The sequence below is a fragment of the Catharus ustulatus genome, chromosome 11 (assembly GCF_009819885.2).
Source record: "Catharus ustulatus isolate bCatUst1 chromosome 11, bCatUst1.pri.v2, whole genome shotgun sequence".
NCBI lineage: Eukaryota > Metazoa > Chordata > Aves > Passeriformes > Turdidae > Catharus > Catharus ustulatus.
Window position 1 is genome coordinate 21,487,240 of NC_046231.1, and position 19,168 is coordinate 21,506,407.

The window sequence follows — 19,168 nt, forward strand, 5'->3', positions numbered from 1 at the left end:
TAACCATTTTTGTCATGACTACTTTGAAAAATGACTCCAGTCTCTCCTGTGTTGTCACATGGATGCCTCAGCTTTAAGTGCTAGGCAGGACTTGCAGTAGGTCAGCAAGCCTGACTCTCTCAGCTGTGGTCCTTGCATGGGCCAGAGGCTGAATCTGTTCTGGTTCAGTGCAAGAACAAAACTTTTTATAGCTCTTTATTAAACTGCTCTGTTTAGCACGAGCACAGATGGCTGCCTTGGCTGGGGAGGTTCCACTGCCCAACAGGGAAAAGGGGATTGTGGAATCCTGGAATGCTTTGGACTGGAGGGGACCTTAAAGCTCATCTTGTTCCGCTCCTGTCTATGCATGGAAGGAGTAGAGAAGCTCCTGGGCACTCACATTGTGCTCTTTCCATGGGATAAAAAGGATTTTTGGGGTTAATTTTTCAGAAGTGCAGTCATGTTTGCAGCTCCATTCCAGTCAGTTGACTGTGGTGGTATCTCACAGTGATGGAGTATCTGATATTAATTTTCAGATTTGAGATAAATATTTTCTAGATATTTTCTGTAAAATCTCAAAACCATTCCTGTATTTCTTTTGTTTGTAACTTTCTGGTTAAAGATAAAATTATTTCACCCATAGAAGAAAAGGGAGTGGAAGTCTTCTGATGTTTTCTTTAACAGTCCAAAACTTGCTATTGTGAGTAGAAGCTGAGAGTCTGAGATAAAACATTTAAAGACTGATTTTAAAATAAGCTGTTGAGCTAAAAAAAGCTGTATTTGATGCAAAGAGTAAATTGGTTTGGTTTTTGGCAGGCTGGGGTTTGGTCACTTACTAAGAAAATACTCTCAATTGTGTAAGTTGCTAAGAGATTGCCCAGGAATTTTACAGTGTCTCCACTGCTGGAAGTCTTAGATCACAGAAACAAAATACTCTGGTCAGACTTGTGTCTTTGGGGAATATGTGGGTAAAGCTGATCGTGGTGTGAAGGTTGAGAGGGCAATTCCTGAGGCTCCTTCCAGGACTCTGTGCTTCTGTCTTAACTCACACCAAAGCTACAGGCACTTGCAGTAGAGCTTGGCCAAGCAAACAGTGCTGGCACATGGGTACTGGCTGATCAAAATGGCATGAAATGTGTTGTTTATTGAATATAAATCATCTCCTCAAGCACATTACCCTTGGGTGTGTTGCTACATAAACCTTACTACAGATGTGTAAACCTTCACAACAAGGTTTTCATTTGCGCTCATCAGAGCCTTTTTACCTTGTGTTTTATAATGTTCCTGAAACCATAGAAAGGGCATTAAGGAGCTGCAGGCTCTTTATTTAAGGGCTGTGTTTTAAATAGGCTTTGTTAACTTGTTAGCAAACCTAAATCCAGTTACTCTTTTCATGTGCCTTGAGCATATTCAGTCCTTGCGTAACGGTTGCCTGGGAACCCGCAGGCAGAGTTGTAGAAAAATCCTTTCTGAAAGGTCATTAAATAATTTGGAGTGGTACAGGATGTATGTTCTGCTGTGTAGTAAGCCCAGAGAATATTGTTATTAAACACTCAAAGTGGGCCAGGCAAGTGCAGAAGCACGAGCCTGGGTGTGTGCCCTGGGGAGCTGCAGTGAGAAAAGGTGGTTGAGGAACCTTTGTTAGAAACTGGAATTATTTTATATTAAATGTGTCAAAGCACATTATTTTAAAATGTATCTCTCTTTAAATTGTCTGCAGTGCTCATTTGCATGTAGCACTCGTGGTCCTATTTGGTTTAAGGTTTAAGAAGAATAAGAATGGTTTGCAGCAGTGACAATTTATGATAAGAATGATGTAAATCATCATCTGGACCTCTGGCAGAGGGGCATCCAGGGATGTGTGTCTGTGAAACCACATCCTCTTGGCTTATTTATTTGATTCAAACTGCTAAAATTCCCAACTCCAGAGGTGTGAGCCTTGCAAGGATTTGGAAGGGACCTTGAAGCTCATTCCATTCCACCCCCTGCCAGGGGACACCAGGTTGCTCCAAGCCCTGGGTTGGTTCTTGCACCAGACAGAAATCTGTGTCACGTAAAAAAACTGTGCAAACCTCCCCAGGTAATAGGAGAATTACTCCTTATGCTCTTTTGCAGAGCAGAACAAAATAAGCTTCAGAAAAAAATAAAATTTTATGACCCAGAGGCTGAATTTGCAGAGGCTTCAGGTGTGTCTAAGGGCTGATGCCTCTGGAAATCAAATTGCAGAAACACATCTCCTTCTCTTCTGAGCACTTGTTGAGCCTTGGCTCCAACACAGGGAGTTTGGGCTTGAAGATTTAATAAGTGTAGGAGAAAAGCAAAAAGACTGTTAGTGGATCGTTGAGCTAAGTGTAATTTCTGTGAGCTCATTACATTTAGTGAGGAAATAATAGAAATAGTTATATTCTGAAGAGTTTGTCATGAAATACATGATAAAGAAAAGAGCTCAGGAGTTTCAGTTTTTCCTTCATAACCCTCTAAATAAAAGTGGCTTGGTTTGGATGTTGATATTTTCTTGATTCCAGACTTTTTTTTCCCCTTGCAGCTCAGCCAGCAGGAGTCCCAGAGATCCTAAAGAAAAGTCTCCACAGCTGTTCAGTGAAGGGTGAAGAGGAAGTTTTTCTGATTGGCAAGAACTTCCTAAAGGGAACAAAAGTGATTTTCCAAGAGAATGTTTCCGGTTAGTGTGAAAGCAGTGCTGGCTTGGGGTGCTGAGCAGGGCCTGGGGTCAGGGATTCACTGCTGGGTAGAGCTCAGTCCTGGAGAGCAAACTGAGCAGCAGAGTCAAAGGCACTGAAGTAAATTGCACTACAGAATGTGCAGTAACCTAGGCTTTTAAATTTTATTTAAATTTTATTTTTATATTTCTCATTTAGATGAGAATTCTTGGAAGGCAGAAGCTGAAATTGACATGGAATTATTTCATCAGGTAGTTATCTATTATTATTATTATTATTACTACTATTATTATCATTAATTTTTTCATTTAAAAATGCACTGACTGTTTCCAAAGAAAAATTAATCAAGCCTTTCCCTCTTTCTGTGCATTTCTAGAAATAATACTGATTTTCTTCACATAAGGTCTGTTGTGAGTCTGGTAGAATATAATTTTGGGTTTACCCCAGTATAATTGTTCAGGTCCTAGCTGAGAGTTTGGACCCCACAGTGGTTTGGTGAGCAGGTTGCTGCCCTGACATGCAATGGAATTAAAAGGACTAATTCAGTTTTCCCAGCAGTTTTCCATGGAAGGAGATTGTGTGTACAGCATAGTCTATAACTGGCTGGATTTTTGTTCCACTTTGAAATGTTTTACAGACTATTTATTATTTTTGACACCAATAAGTGTCTTCAATGACTCTTTGTCTGCAGATGATGTCAGGAAAATGCCATCCTGGTCCCACCTGAGGGCAGTGTCCCATGTGTGCATTGCCCCTGTGCCCTGGGGTTTTATGCTGGTTTATCAGCCTGTTTCTCTCTTTTGATGTAAGTAGGTAGAATTAAGATCAGCACTAATAAAATGTGATCTTTTTGCCTTGCAGAATCACCTTATTGTGAAGGTGCCACCATATCACGACCAGCAAATCACCTCAGCTGTCTCTGTGGGAATTTACGTGGTGACCAACGCTGGCAGGTCTCACGACGTGCAGCCCTTCACCTACACTCCAGAGCCAGGTGTGTGGGTGCTCTGGGGGAGGAGAGACCATTTCACCTCCCAGCCCTTCTCACTCCCAACCTTCAGTCCATGCAGCAGCAGTGCTGAGTAACCTGGCTCTTTCCAAACCCCTCTTGCTGGCGAGTGTTGCTCTGTTCATAATAAAATCCAAAGGCTTTGCTTTTCTCATTTATGCACCAAATACCTCAAAATCCAGCTGTCTTGTGACAGCTCTTCTTGTATAGCACCATCCATTTCTAGTTTAAAGATCAAAATGAAGCTGAGCAGGATGAAAAAATCAATATATTCCATACAATGCACCAAATAAACCAAGAAGTCCCACCAGGCTTTATCCTGAGGAAAGCTGCAATTTGCCCACTTCATGTATTTTAGTTTATTTATTTATCTGTATCACAATAGACAGTGCAAAGGTTTGTGTGGGTTTCAAAGAACCTGAATTTCTTTAAGCCATAAGGAATTGTTTTGGTTTGCTTTGTGTTTTTTTGGCTTGTTTGATGATTTAATGTAAGGAAGTTCTCAACGTGTTTTGTCTCGGCAGCTGGGACTCTGAATGTTAATGTGAAGAAGGAAATCTCCAGCCCAGCCCAACATTGTTCTTTTGAAGAGGCTATAAAAGGTACTAAATTGATTCTTATCAGTGTTCTTAATAATTTAACTAAGAATTCCTACCCAGATTTGGTGAAATGAATCAGACATCCTGTGATAAGTCTGTGCTTATAAAGTCTGGCCCTATTCTTACAGGGAGGTTTGTTTTCTGACTCAGAAACCTTGACTTCATAACAGTATTCCTCCCAATACATTTTAGTACAAGGTAATACAGAACAAAAAAGTTGCAAAAAATAATACTATTTTTTTTTTTCATTTTTCATGCATTAGGCTCTGGAGTTTAATCTTTAGTTAGTATGTTTGCAAGTGAAAAATAAAAAAGAAGCCTAGGATTGCAGTTAATACAAAGAATTCAAAACTGTGTAGTGTTAATTTATGCAAATATATAAACTATTATACAGGGTAAACCTGACATCCATCTAATTTAGTGTGGAGCTTAACTGAGGGAAGATCCCAGCTGCTCCTCCTCAGAATGCAATGTGCTGTTGCTGTTCCTTCATGTCCCCAGTTAATTTATGCAGTAAATCTGAATTTACTTTCTCATGGGGGTTTCTGTGTCAGCTCTTTTTTGATGCTTCATTCCTGTACCTGTTCTGCTCCAGGTTGACTCTGAACCAGAGGTCAGAGAATTTTGTTTGCTGTGTGTACTTGGTCTGTTCTGTCCTTCCTCACTCTGTACACACATGCAGAAATTTTACTGCCATGTTATTGTAAATTTAAATTTGCTTAGGGTGTGGGGTCTGTTGCTTTACGTTGAAGAGTAATTCTGTAATTTACTTAAAGGGAATTATGGGAAGATAGGTTTTATCATTGCTTCTCTTGTTCTGGTTTTGTTTGTGGCTGCAGCAGTGAAGGCCACAGGCTGTAACCTGGAGAAGGTGAACATTCTTCCTAGTGCCTTGATAACTCCACTCATGCCAAGCAGTATGATCAAGAACGAAGATGTGGCTCCAATGGAAGTAAGTGCACAAAAATGCTCTCCCCCCGTGTTCCAGGTCATTTTGGTGGGGGCTGAGCACAGCAGCTTTCACATCTGCTCCTTGGTCCATGCTTTAGTAATGGAGAAGAGTGATAGGGGAAGTGCTAGGATCAATCTGGGCAAAACAAAATCCCAGAGCATGAGTAACACAGACAGTTTCCTTCAATAACTCACCCAGTTCCTGCACCCACACAGATTGATGGGGACAGATAGTGACCCTATGATGGGGATTTTTATCCTGAGACACAGAACAAGTAAATTACTGTAAGAATATTCTTGTAATCAGTACTTAACATTGCTTTCATTAAATTGTGCTGCAGTTCTGTCCTTGAAGTAGCAGTTCCACTGCAAATCATTTGCTTGCTGGTTTGGGTGTGTCTGGGTTTCACATCTCACATCTCCCTCTGATCTTCCCTGGACATGGGGATTTTGGGAAATTGCATTCATGTAACACCAGTAAGTTTATAAATTACCAAATGTTTTGCTCTTTTCAGGCTTCAAATGTGGTTGGACCAACTCAGCAAACATTGGAAAACAGCATGTCTGGCATATCAACTTCTGCTTCCCATTTACCTTCCGAAAGTGAAAACCAGCAGCAAATCCAGCCCAAGGTGTTCAACCCAGAGACCCTGAGCACGATCCAAACACAGGACATTTCCCAGCCCGGCAGCTTCTCTGCAGTGTCCACGCCGGGCCAGCTGCAGAACAGCGATGCCCTGCTGCAGCAGGCTGCACAGTTCCAGCCCAGGGATTCCCAGCCCAGGGAGGTGCTGCAGTCGGATGGCACCGTGGTGACCCTGTCACAGCTGACTGAGGCCTCGCAGCAGCAGCAGCCGACGCTCTCGGAGCCGGCCCAGGCCCTGCAGCAGCAGATTTCCTCGAGCATCTTCTCGTCGGCCAGCGGCGTGAGCCAGCTCCAGAACACCATCCAGCAGCTCCAGGCTGGCAACTTCCCCACCAACACCGCCACGGGCAGCAGCAGGAACGTTGACTTGGTGCAGCAGGTTCTGGAAGCTCAGCAGCAGTTATCCTCTGTTCTGTTTTCGGGCTCGGACAGCAGCGAGGATGTCCAGGATCAGCTGAACGCAGATATCTTTCAGCAGGTCAGCCAGATCCAGAGCAGCGTAAATCCCGGCATGTTCTCCTCCTCAGACACTGCTGTCCATTCCAGAGCGGAGAACCTTTTGCCTGGGCGAGCTGAGAACGTTCACTCGCAGCCTGAGGGTGCCCTGTCCAACCAGCAGCAGCAACAGCAGCAGCAGCAGCAGGCCATGGAGACATCGGCCATGGTGATGGGCATGCAGCAGAACATGTGCCAGGCGGCCACGCAGATGCAGTCGGATCTGTTCTCCTCCAGCACGGCGGGGAACGGGGCCCTGCAGCAGTCCCCGGTGTACCAGCAGGCCTCTCACATGATGGGGGGGCTGTCCAGCAGTGAGGACATGCAGATGCAGTGTGAGCTCTTCTCCTCGTCCCCGGGGGTGTCTGCTGGCGAGGCGGCCGCCCCCGCGCAGCAGCCGGTGTCCAACAACGGCCCTGCCATGTTCCAGCCCTCGAGCTCTGCGGAGGGAGAGGAGGCCTCGGGCCAGAGCAAACAGATGCAGAGCTCTGTGTTTCAGACCATGGTGCAGATGCAGCACAGTGGGGAAAGTCAGTCCCAGGTTAATCTCTTCTCATCGACCAAGACCATGATGAGTGTCCAGGGCAGTGGGACTCAGCAGCAGGGCGGGGCTCTGTTCCAGCAGGGTGGAGAAATGATGTCCATTCAGTCGGGAAGCTTCATCCAGCAGTCTGCACACTCACAGGCTCAGCTTTTCCACTCTCAGAACCCTATTGGTGACACTCAGAATATATCCCAGGAAACACAAGGATCCCTTTTTCATAGCTCAAATTCCATTGTCCATAACCAGACCAACACTAATTCCTCTGACCAACTGCAGCCCCCGATGTTCCACTCACAGAATGCCATGGGTGTCTTGCAGAGCTCCTCGGTGCCTCAAGACCAGCAGTCTGCCAACATGTTCCTTTCCCAGAGTTCCATGAGCAACCCTGCCACTCAGGAAGAGCAGATGTCATTCTTTACAAGCCCAAATCCCATTTCTCCTCTTCAGACAGCAACAAACACTGAACAGCAGACTTCTTTCCAGCAGCAGACCCAGATCTCTCATATCCAGAGCTCCATGCTTCCCCAGGAGCAGCCCCAGACTCAGCCTGCTCAGCAGGGTTTGTTTCAGTCCCAAGTGTCGTTGGGCTCCATCCAGTCCAGCTCCATCCCTCAGAACCAACAAGGAGCCATCTTCCAGCCTCAGCATTCGATTGTTGCTATCCAGAGCAGCCCTCCATCTCAGGAGCAGCAGCAGCAGCAACAGCAGAACATGATGTTCAGCAATCAAAATGCGATGAGTACAATGGCTTCCCAAAAGCAGAACATGATTTTCAATCCAAATCAAAACCCAGTTACCAATCAGGAGCAACAAGGCCAGTCCATTTTTCATCCCCAGTCCAACATGGCCTCGATGAATCAGGAGCAGCAGCCCATGCAATTCCAGAGTCAGACCACAGTGTCTCCTCTCCAGAATCCTGGCTCCAGCCAGGCCGAAGCACAGCAGCCAACCATCTTCCATAACTCACCCCAGATTCAGCTGGTCCAAGGGTCCCCAAGTTCTCAAGAGCAACAAGTCCTCTTCATCTCCTCAGCTTCCATGTCTGCCCTGTCTGTCCAGAACAGCATGAGCCAGCCAGAGCTGCAGCAGTCCCCCATGTACTCCTCCCAAAACAGCATGGCAGGAATGCCAGGAACTGCTTCTCCTCCCCAGCAGCAGGCTCCTCTGTTCCACAACACGGCAGGAGGTGCCATCAACCAGCTGCAGAACTCCCCTGCCTCGTCCCAGCAGACATCAGGAATATTCCTGTTTGGCATCCAGAACAGTAAGTGACCAGTGCCTGGTGCTGAGCTTACAGTGTAGAGAGCTGCCGTAGGAGCAGGGAATGGTTTGGGTGGGAAGGGACCTTAAAACCCATCCAGTGCCACCCCCTGCCATGGCAGGGACACCTTCCACTGTCCCAGGGTGCTCCAAGTTCCATCCAACCTGGCCTTGGACACTGCCAGTGATCCAGGGGCAGCCACAGCTGCTCTGGGCACTCCTGTGCCAGGGCCTGTCCAAACTCACAGGGAAGAGTGTCTCCTTAATATCTAATCTAGGAGTGACTGTGCTCTCTTAAGAGAGCATTTATCTTACTGGTTTTGTTTACCACAATATATACATTGCCTCTCTTCACATTACTGAGGGAAAGCAAAGATTTTAGAAGCTGTAGGATCCAGAAGAGTGTTTGTTAAAGTGCACTTAGCTGTACAAACCTGCACCTTTCCCCATCTCCTCTCTGGACCCACAGTTCTGTGGGGTGTAGATCTTTTCTGTGGGTGCCTGTGAGCCCCAGCAGTGAGAGGTGCAGGTGTTGCATACAGAGGCTGTAGCAGCTCTCAGGGGGGGTGCACAGCTGGTGGTGGGCTGTGCTGTGCTGTGGGCACTGCTGGCAGCACACTGACATGTCCCTCTGTCCCCAGACTGTGGGCAGCTGCTGCCCCCCGGTGCTGCAGCCCTGCCCGAGGAGCTGATGGCCATGGGCCAGCCCGGGCAGCCCCAGGGCGAGGCCCAGCCCGCGGTGCCAGCGCTGCTGTCCCAGCCGCTCCCCGAGACCCCCCCCGCTGCCCTCGGCCATGGCCACCAACCAGAACATGGAGAAGATCGATGATCTGCTCGTGTCCTTGCAGAACCAGGGGAACAACATGGCTGGCTCATTTTAATCAGGTAAGTGTGGCTTTGGGTCTCTGGGCTCTGTCCTGCCACGCAGGACAGGCTTTGTTCAGGACATTTACACCTTGCAGTGTGACTGTGCTTTAAGAGCTCAGCTGGAGCATCAGCAAGGCTGAATTGAGACTCTAATACCAGAATGAAGTCAGTCAGAGGTCAGAACTTGTATGAAACATTTGGGACTGTCCATTTTTCCTACTTTCTGTCATCTGCTGTGACAGTCTGGTACTTTGTTAGGGAGGAGAGTGGATCACTGGCAGCTTGGCAGATCAAAACCTTATGAAACATGACTGGTTAAAAAACTTGAGATTTACTGAGTAAAGAGTACCTCAAATCTGAACTGTACTGAACTCTTCCCCGGGTTACAGTAACATAGTGTGAAAACAAGTTTTGGTGGAATGTGGCAGCCCCTGAGTGTGCCACATGCTGAGGCTGTGTTAGAAACGGCCGACAGCATCAGCTGTTGCTAGGAGATATTCTGCTTTTAGAAGGTGCCTTTGTCAGAGGGGGCAAAGAGCCTTTGACTACAAATGAGCACCAAGAGCCAGGACTCTGGAGTCCAGTGTAGGTTGTGGTGTGTAACTTGGGGCTGGTTTTGTCCTAAATCCCCCCTGAGGTTTCACTGGAGTGATGCACTTCATTCTCTAACCCAAAGGGGTTTGTGTGTGGAGTTTGGAGTCTCTCCAGAGCTTCTCTTACTCCTCGCCCCCAGTTCAGTGCCTGCTCATGAGGAACACCCTGAAGACCAAGGCACTGCGCAGAAGGAAGAGGGGACTGTGGTTAGTTATGCCTGACTTCTCTGCTTGTTTTCTCATGCAGAAATTCCGTGAAGAAAAAAAAGCGATGATTCCCCAGATCCTCTCAGACCTTCCAACTCTGGATTAGGCTGCGTGGAACCAATTGCTTCTGTGGAAAAGTGGCCTCTTTAAAGAGCACACGTGTGGCCAGTGGCAGACCTGGGGCCATGACCATGGAGTTTGGGCTCCATAGCCAATAATGCTGAGGAGTTATGCTTTGTGTTGCTGGGGCGTGGGGTTGGGCTGTTACCAGGTTCATAAACCTCATCACAGTGGGGGCTCTTGGAATTTAAAGCATATCTGGTCAGTTATTATTGTTGTTGGAAGGTAATCCATGTTACCACGTTTACTTTTTCCCTCCTATTCCTTCTTCTCATCCCTTTTTTCCCTCGGGAAGCTCATGCAGCAGAAGCAGCAGCTGCCTCTGCCCCGAGCCGTGACTCAGCTCTCAGTCAGTGAAGGGATCCTTACATGGAGTAGGAGAGCCAAACCCACCCTTTATGAATTGAAAGTATTGAGAGCTGTAAGAACCAAGCAGAGAATTGCTGCTGTAAATAACCATTTCCCATCTGAGCATGGGATTCACGGTTTTCCACATCTCTTACGTGGAACTCTACATAGAGCAAGGGTTTGGTGGCTCTGCAAAATGAAGGGGAACTTCCAGTCGATCTTAAAATCTTCTCTGAACACCTTCAGCTTGAACAGAGCGTTCTGTGTGGCTGAGGGAAGGACTGCTCTGTGTCTCTCGTTCTGACTGATGGGTTAGAGCTCTGTAAAGCCTCATGAGCTGTTCCCAAACCAGCTTCTTCCCTTCCATTCTTTCCATGGTTTTCCTTCTCTCCCTCGGTTTTGTATTGTGTTTTTAAAAAAAGACATAAATATCCTACTGGCTTTAAAGCTAAAGAAACAGCTTTTAGGAATCTTTGGCAGTAAATTGCTTAGTCAGTAGAAGCTTTGACAAATAATCAAGGCATAAGGAGAGAGGAAACAATTTCTCCACCACCTTCTAAACGCAGGAATCCCCCTTAACCCACCACTTCCAGCTGTGACTGATGGAAATCTGCAGCTTGGCTTTACTCCAAGTAGGGGGCAAATTGCATCATTTTTAAGCCTTCTTAAAAGGTCACTTCATCCTGAGCTGTTGCATCTTTGTAGCACATGGAGCTCATCGCAGTTCTGAAGTGATTTTTTCCTTTTTCTACCACCGAGCCCCGAGTCTGGTTTCTAGATTGTTCATGTTTAACTAAGGAATAAATCATTGACTGATGTTACCGAATGTAAAAACAACCCACTCCAGACCATGCAGGTGTATTGTGAGGCATGTGGATTTTTTTGGGTGCTTCAACTCTGCGGACAGTGTGTGATCTCTCACTAGAGCCTCGCTCAGATCCGTGTTCCTCCCGTTCCGCCTCGGTAGAGAGTAGCTGGTATCACGTTCATTTTTTCATTTTTGTTATTTGAAATAACAAAAGAACAGTCTGTAAATGGGTTTTTTTTTAAGTTCCTCGAGTCTGTTTACTGTGTGTTTTCCCCTTAACTGGTGTGCGTAGTTGAGCCGTGTAGAGTTTTTGTTGGTTTTCCTGGATTCCCCCGTTTGTTGGTCTGTCACGACGTTCACTTTCTCTTTCTGTCTCTCTCTTTCTCTCTCTCATTGAGAGGCATTGAATTACGTTTTCAGTAGTAAGGCTTCTTGCCGATATGAAGGGAACTTTTCAGAAAGAGACCTGCTCTGGGTCATTTAATTTTGAATACAGTTTTCAATCGTTCAAGTTTTGGATGGTTTATATCTAATGTGTGTTTCATTTTTTTGGAAAGCTATATTTTGTATTTAGGAAATGGTATAACTATTTTGCTATTTGTACTGAGTGAGTACATTGGCATAAATATAAAAAATTTATATATATACATATATATAAAATATTCTTTTTGCCACACATTTTTGTGGTAAATTTGTGAGTTTGTCTGATGTTCTACCACAACGTGGCGTCTGATAACAGTGGGGTGGGGTGGGGTTTGTTATGTCTTTATTGAGTATTTAAGTACTTTTTGCAACATAAATAACGTGTTCATCTCTCGCCATTCCATCAGGCAGTGTTGGTCCAGCTGGCCACGAGAAGCTTCGCTCTGTGTTTGGTGTGTCCCTCACTCACAGCCTAGCCAGGAAACCCAGAGGCATTTAGGATTATATAAAATATGAAATATTGGGGTTTCCCTCAGAATGAGCCATTCAGCTTTTCTCCGCTCTCATTGCCTATTTAATATTTTATTATTAGCGCCTCTGTGTTTTAACTCCTAATTTATGATTATGCTCAAATGTTAGAAATTTTAATCAGGACAGAAAGAATTCCCTGCTGCATCATGTCCAGAGCTGCTTTAACCCCGACCCAGACTTTTTCTTTCTGTATTTTATTTTTTTTTCCCCTGCTAAGACAAAACATTACCAACATCTTGTAAAGGTTCACTACACGAAGGCAGCGGCCCCCAGCAGTGCCCAGGTGCTGTGTAGGGCTGCTCAGGCTGACAACAACGGACCCAACGAGGTCCAGAGGGCCATGGAAGTCCATAGGCACTCACTGGGAAAGGAACTGGTGGTGTTTGCAGGATGTGTGTCCCAGGATGAGCTGTTGGTGTCACCTGGAAGGAGTGACAGGAAGGATGGATTTGCTCGTGTGCTGCTTCAGTTTGCTCCTTGTTCCGAAGGGCTCTATCTGTCTGTTGGTCAGTGCCAAGTCACCAGGGACCAATTCTCCATGGAACAGGATGAGTGCCCAGAAGAGAAACTTCATCCCAAGCCTGCCACAGCTCCAGGGAAGGGTATGTTTGAATTGTGGGCATGTTCGAGGTCACTTACAAAGAGAAGAGAGAAAAAAAATACACAAAAAAACCAACCAAGGGCTGTGCTATCCCAGTTTTCCCTTCTGGAAACACCTTCCTTTCCTCGTGTTAAATTTACCTGTTCATTTTAGGTCAATGTTTAAATGTACAACACTTTGAACATGTGATTTGGTTACAAAAAGTATTTGTGTGACTGAAGAGGTCGCTCAGCGGTTGGCGCGTGCTCGGCAGCGGCTCTGAGGGTGCAGGGCTTGGATCAGCCCCAGGAGAGCTCCAGGACAGGCTGCAGGGTGTCAGGGCAGGGAGCACAGCCTGAGCCACACCTGTGTTTTACCGGGGGCCTGAACATTCACTTGGGACATTTTTAGCAGTGGAGGCTGGGCAGCAGAGCTTCTCTCTGACCCCGGTGTTCCAGGAGCACCCGGAGCACTAGCATCGTGTCTGGGTGCCAGAGAGGATCCTGAGCTATCAGTCTGTGCAAATCCAGCATCCCTGGGGGTCCCAGAGCACCCATTTGTGGGCACAGGTGAGAGTGGAGGGAGATGGAGCTGCCAACCCCCACCATGTCCCCTCAGCTTTGACCCTGAGTGTACCAGAGCCCACCCAGAAACCACAGAGCCAACCCTTACTGCAGTTTGAGCTGAACATCTCTGGCACCGAGTTACTGGTGCTTTGTGCTTAATTAACAGTTGTTTTGTTATTAATTGCCTCCTCACTGCCTGTCTTGCAGCAAACAATCTAGTTGAAGAAGTAATTCCAGGCTGGCTGTTCAGAAGTGGATGTCCACTCTCTGATCAGTGGTTGTGATTACTTCTAATCACTGACAGGGTGGTTGCTTCCCGTGCAGTTTTGAGATAAAACAAGGCATGAGCAGTTAAACACAACTTGGGCAGGTTTTTACCTGGAAGCACCAAGTCTGGGCAGCTTCCCTCACTTGCATAAGCTGAACTTTATTTTTTAAAGTTTCCATTGCTATTTTGGTTTAGAATCTAATTTCTAGAAGGAAGATCCGTCTGATGGATTTTTATTCCTGTTTTCTTGTGTCTCTGCTTGGAGGGAGCACAGCCATGGATCTGAGTGAGGGGAGCAGGAGAGAGGAGAGGGAATTGCTTGGCATGCTCTGAGCTGTAGGTGGAAGGCAATAACAGGAAATCCTGGTCACTGGTGACTTCTCATTAGTGCAAAACTGAGATTTGAGGAATTGGTGGGTTTTGTGTTCAGGGGGCTCAGGGCAGCTCCATTCTGTTGAAGCTAAAAGGAAACAGCAGTGGAATGCTGTGTTTGTTCAGGGGCTTTGTTTTAATTTGGGCTTGTTTAGTCTTTTGTGGCAGCCTGTGAGCACTTTGTGTTCCTGCTCAGCCCAGCTGTGCCAGCTGTGGTGCCCCAGGCAGGCACCAAGGTCAGGGTTGGAAATGGGATAAACGTGTTAAAAATGGGGTAGATGTGTTAGAAACAAGGAAAAACGCAGCAGGGGTAAACTCCTGCAAAAAGGAACTTGTGAAATTCTCTAGGGGAGTGGGGGACTCGGGGGGTTACACAGGAGGAGAGGATTTTCCTCTCCCAGTCTGTATAGGGATGTAAATATGCACTGCCTGTATATTCTAGGACTATATATATGTATATAGAGGAGTCAGATTATTATATATAAATAATAGTAGACACATGCATAGAATACTGTTATATTAACATTTTTATAAACATGAAATAATATTCCTTTTCCTCAGTAGGAGGTTTTTGTAGTAACTCATGAGTAGCTGTGTCACACGTCTCAGTCCTGGGCGTCCCTGTTGGAGATGTGGCTCCAGAACTTGCTCTGCTTGGGAACCTCGCTGGGATCTGTGGCTTGGAAGCAGCTGTGGCCACTTTTGTATTTTTATATCTTTTAGTTCATACTTGCAGATGTGGTTTAGGATGGAACTGACACCCAGGCTGAGGATGGGCTGTGCTGACACCAGCTGGGGGTGTTGGGTGTTAGTGTGTAGCAAAAGGTCCCTGGCTGTGCTGGGTCAGGGAGGGGAAGCTCCTCTGCCTTTTTATTTATTCCCATGAGGGCAGGGATCTGTAAACTGCTTTTTTTTAACTGACCCATTAGTCAACAGTCAAAATCTAGAGAACTCCTGGAAAGCCAGTGAAGCTCCCCTTGAATTCTGTCCATGAAGAACCTGCCACGACTCGTGCTGATCTTTTTCTTGCAGGTTGTGTGAGCACTCAAACCCTAAGAATCACAGACTCATGGAATATTCTGAGCTGGAAAGGGACACACAGGGATCACCCAGTCCAAGCCCAGCCCTGCACAGACACCCTGGGCATCCTAGGATCAGTGTCCAGAGGCTCCAGGAGCTCTGGCAGCCTTGGGGTCATGACCAGTCCCTGGGGAGCCTGGGCAGTGCTCAGCACCCTCTGGGGGAAGAACCTTTCCTGATCTCCACCCTGAACCAGCCATTAAATCAGGTCATACAATCAACAGTGTGTATTGTGTCCAACATGACTTTCAGTTCCAAATCTGTGTTCCACTGGAATTTGTCATGAGTGGATCAGTGTTGTCTTGGTACAGGTTTTCTTAGATCACCTCCACCACACTGACAGCCAGTCTCCTCCTTTGTTCTCCTGGAGTTTGCAGAGCTGAATTCTGCTTTTTCCAGAGTTGTCATTTTTGTTGTTACACTTCATTAAATCGCCCCGTGACATTCACTGTGCAGGGACAAGGCAAGGAATCCAGGAGTTCCCTGACCCCTCTGTTCAGGCTCCCACCCCCTGCAGCCCTCTGTGACACATTCCAGCTCCAGGTAAATGGTCTTGGCTTTGTTTTGGCCCTGGAGCTGCCCCATGAACAGGCTCTGACCCGAGTGCCCTGGGCAGGACCGTGGCCACGTTGGGATAACGTGTCCAGGGGAAGTTCCTGTTTGGAAGTGGCTCTTTGGGTGTTGCACAACTGGGATCCCATTCCAGTATCCTTAGCAGCCTGCAGCATTCCTGAAGCTTTTTTATTCTGGATAAAAGGAGGCAATTTGAGTTACTTCCATCTGAGCTGATGCTGAGTTAAGCTCCAGCCTCTGTCCCTGCACCTCTGGTGGGCTCTCCCCTGCCTGCCAGATGTTCTGGGTGCACCCTCGACCGCTGAGCTGCCTCTTCTGTGTCCTGCAATGTGAAAGTAGCACCAGATACTCCTTCGTGCAGTTCTGTGTATATGGCTTTCGTAGGTGGGTTTTCCAGGCACTGATTCCCGGTGTTTTCAGTTTGTCTATGAGGGGATATTTTATTTGCATCTATGTTTTTAGCTCTCCTGTGATAACTTGTTGAATATTAAAAAAAAAAAAATAAAATATTTTGCTTCTATTGGGACATTTGTATACTCGCAACTATATTTCTGTAAACAGCTGCAGTCGAGAATAAACAATGAAAGTTTTCATTTTACAGTGTAAAGTCTTGTGATGGTTTTTCCAGGGCCGTGCCCAGGGCGCTGCAGCTGCTGCAGGGAAAGGTCCTTGGGAATCCCACTGACTTGGTGGTGTGGGATCCCCTGCAGCCTGTGACCTCCCCAGGACCAGGGCCACAGCTGGTACCAGGTATTGCCTTATTTTGAACAATTTGAGCAGGGTTAAGGAGAAACTGCAGCAAGAGCTGGGCCCAACAGTCAATCATGAAAGATTTCAGCAGATTTATCCAAGAAGGTTTACCCCAGAGTCTCCCCCTTGAGCCCTGGGCTGTGGAAACAACCCCCTGCCCTGGGTTTTGTCCTTCTGGAGCTCATTACCCCATGGGGCAAAAGATCCAAGAAATCCTTCCTCCGTCCCAGCCTCCTCATCCCTTGAGGCGCAGAGAAAGGCTCCCCCTGGCACAGGCAGCTGCAGAAATGGGACCAAGTCACGGTGCTTTGGGGTTTGGTGTTTATTGGGTGACACAACCCCTGCCCAGGGGTGCTGGGGGAAGCCACCCTGCCCTCCCCCAGTCACGGTGGCTCTCTGGGCACCAGCACAGTGGGGACAGGATGGCCTGGCCCATGCCCAGGTGCTGGGAGCGGCCTTGCCCTGTCAGAGCCACCACACCTGGGCAGGTGGGTGCTGCAGGTGGGGCCTGTCCTGCCCCTCACCTCCTCCTCACGAATTTCTTGGTGACGGCGTTGGGGTTGAGGCGGCGGCGGCCGGCGCCTAGGGCGGCGTCGCGCAGGTTCAGGTGAGCGGCCCGGCTGTGCACGTCGTTCTCAGCGAAGGGAGAGGCCCCGGCCAGGTAATCGGGGTCAAACACGTTGGTTTTCTGCCGGGCCTTGCGGGACAGGCGCTGCTGCGGGAAGCGCTGGTCCTCCACCAGGTGGGGGTTGTTGGCGTGCTTCCCGCCCTGCGGCGCCGGCAGCGGGTACTGCGGGACACGAGGGATCAGCCCCGGCTCCCAGGGACTCCAGGTGGCCACAGCCCTCTGGAGTACTGAGCAGGGAAGCCCAAAAGCCCTGGAGTCCACGTGCAACAGCTGGAGGATGTTCTCCGTTTGCTCTGATTCCCTCCAACCTGCCAGCCACAGGCTGGGCTCCCATCCCCAGAGTCCCAATGGAAGAACTTCTGTACAGAAAGAGTTGTGACACATGGGAAGGGGCTGCCCAGGGAGGTGTAGAGTCCCCAGCCCAGGAGGTGTCCAAGGAATTCACTGGATGATCCTGATGGTCTTTTTCAAACTCAGATACTCACCCTGAGCCCCCGGGGGTTCAGCACCTTGGGGTTGCGGGAGAAGTGCATGTGGAGACTCCCATCGTCACTGACACTCACTGCCACCTTCTTGAGGGTCTTGTTACCACAGTGGGGGCAGAACACCTTGGTCATGTCCGAGGTGGTCCTGCAAGGGTGGCACAGAGGGGTTCAGAACTCCTGGGGCTGCGGAAGGTTGGCCCAGCCCAGGCTCAGCCCCAGCACCTGAAGCAGCCGTGGCAGCGCAGGATGTAGCTCCGGGCCTGGCGGATCAGCATCCCGTTCACAGCCAGCACGTGGAGCCCCATCTGCAGCAGCACGTTCTGCAAGAGCAGGGACACTCCAGGACATGCCAGCTGGGCATGATGGCAGCTGGGCCCTGGCCCTGCCCTGGGGCAGTGAGAGCCCAACAGGCTTTGCAGAGGCTTCAGGGGCCAAGACCCTGCTGGCTGGACACACAGGGCTGTCCCAAAGCTGCTCTTCCCTGCCCAGGGACTCAGCCCTGCCTTGGTGGGAGCAGCCCCAAGGTCTGAGCCCCCAAGCTACAGCCCAGCACCCACCTGCATGGCAAAGTCTGTGGTGACACAGCCGACCTGGACACCGACGGGAGCAGTGTCACAGTGCCCTGTGTCCTGCTGGGCCTGCTTCAGGTTGCTGGGAGTTATCCAGCCTTCGTCATCGCTCTCCTCATCCTCCTCCTCTTCGCCAGCGCTGGCTCCATCTACAGAGCTCGGGTGCTCCTCGGGGGGCTCGGGGCTACCAGAGATGGCCTGGGCCATGCAGGGGGAAGGGACGGTCAGGGTGGCATGGACGGGTCGGCAAAGGCCAGCCAGAGATGGCAGGGAGAGGACGGGAGAAGGCTCCAGAAGATTCTCACCAGCAGCTCCCGCAGCTCCTCCTCGATGCTGGGCAGGGGCGGCCGCCAGTACAGGAAGGATCCGAACTCGTCGCTCTCGGCCGGGGCCGGGCCGGGCTGGTGCGGGCCCTTGGCCGCGGGCTTGTGCTGCGGGCACAGCACGGGAGAGCATCCCTCAGCCGGGGCTCCGAGCGGCCGCAGCCCTCGCCCTCCGGCCGTGCCTTACCTTGGGCAGGTGGAAGCCGGCGAGGTGCAGCGGAGCCTCGGGGTGCCGCGGGGTGGAGCTGAGCCGCACCTGGGGGGCAGCGCGGGCCATGAGCGGGGGCGCTGGAACCGGGACCCCGCGCCCCTGCCCGTCCTACCTTGTCCTGCGGCTCCCAGCGCAGGCAGCCGGGGCCGGCGATCTCCGCCTGGAGCTGGCACGTCAAGGCGAGCACCTGCAGGTCGGCGGCCGAGAGGCTCGGGTAGTCCCCGGTCTTCTTGGAGAATTCGGTCACTGCGGGCGGGGAAGAGCGGCGCCGTGGGGCCAGGCCGGGCCCTGGGGGCCGCGGGGCCGGTACGTGGGGGAAAGGAGCCGGTACCGGCGCCTGCCCGGTACTCACCGAGGCGCAGCAGCTCGGGGCGCGGGCGGCGGACGCGCAGCTCGCAGGGCAGCGCGGCGAGGCGGCGGCGGGTGGGGCGGTCGCGGATCTCGGCCAGCACCTCGGGCACGGTGTACAGCGCGTCTGCGATGTCCTGTGGGCAGCGCCGTTACACCGGCCCGTAACCCCTTGTTCCCCCCGTCCCTCCAGCGTCTCCCCGGTGTTCCCCCGGTACCTGCAGCGGGGCCGCGCTCAGGAACGCGCCCGCGTCGGCCACGACGTGCGGAACACGCGCCATGTCTGCATGCCCCATGGCCCACCTCGGCTGCCGTCGAAGCGCCGCGGGAAGCACGCCGGGAGTTGTGGTCCGGGCG

The 19,168-nt window shown here is 49.6% G+C and overlaps 2 protein-coding genes across 10 annotated transcripts in view; one reads left to right on the forward strand and one right to left on the reverse strand.

Annotated features, from left to right (window-relative positions):
• Positions 1 to 14,990, forward strand: part of NFAT5 (nuclear factor of activated T cells 5) — a 53,106-nt gene extending 38,116 nt beyond the window's left edge. For 8 of the 9 annotated variants that reach the window (XM_033069367.2, XM_033069372.2, XM_033069369.2 and 5 more), the window contains 8 exons: positions 2,525 to 2,659; positions 2,856 to 2,908; positions 3,519 to 3,651; positions 4,191 to 4,268; positions 5,105 to 5,217; positions 5,732 to 8,165; positions 8,803 to 9,046; positions 9,869 to 14,990. In XM_033069367.2, the coding sequence (XP_032925258.1) occupies positions 2,525 to 2,659; positions 2,856 to 2,908; positions 3,519 to 3,651; positions 4,191 to 4,268; positions 5,105 to 5,217; positions 5,732 to 8,165; positions 8,803 to 8,990 (3,134 nt within the window). In that variant the 3' untranslated portion in view covers positions 8,991 to 9,046; positions 9,869 to 14,990. The remainder of the gene's footprint in view (positions 1 to 2,524; positions 2,660 to 2,855; positions 2,909 to 3,518; positions 3,652 to 4,190; positions 4,269 to 5,104; positions 5,218 to 5,731; positions 8,166 to 8,802; positions 9,047 to 9,868) is intronic. The other variant, XM_033069368.2, reaches the window with a different exon arrangement.
• Positions 14,991 to 15,586: 596 nt separating this feature from the next.
• On the reverse strand, positions 15,587 to 19,138 carry NOB1 (NIN1 (RPN12) binding protein 1 homolog). The gene is made up of 9 exons (XM_033069449.2): positions 19,030 to 19,138; positions 18,816 to 18,948; positions 18,576 to 18,709; positions 18,440 to 18,508; positions 18,235 to 18,360; positions 17,918 to 18,127; positions 17,583 to 17,680; positions 17,361 to 17,505; positions 15,587 to 17,037 (listed from the first exon to the last, which is right to left on the reverse strand). Exons 1-9 carry the CDS (start codon positions 19,105 to 19,107, stop codon positions 16,768 to 16,770), a joined length of 1,263 nt encoding a protein of 420 aa, XP_032925340.1. The 5' UTR covers positions 19,108 to 19,138; the 3' UTR covers positions 15,587 to 16,767.
• Between the last annotated feature and the right edge of the window lie 30 nt (positions 19,139 to 19,168).

Coding starts and splice junctions, on each gene's coding strand:
- NOB1 (XM_033069449.2), bottom strand. CDS start 19,107: ATGGGGCATGCAGACATGGCGCGTGTTCCGCACGTCGTGGCCGACGCG. Junction 17,681..17,917: donor CCACAGACTTTGCCATGCAG/GTGGGTGCTGGG, acceptor CTGCTCTTGCAG/AACGTGCTGCTGCAGATGGG. Junction 17,506..17,582: donor CGCTGCCACGGCTGCTTCAG/GTGCTGGGGCTG, acceptor CCACCCTTGCAG/GACCACCTCGGACATGACCA.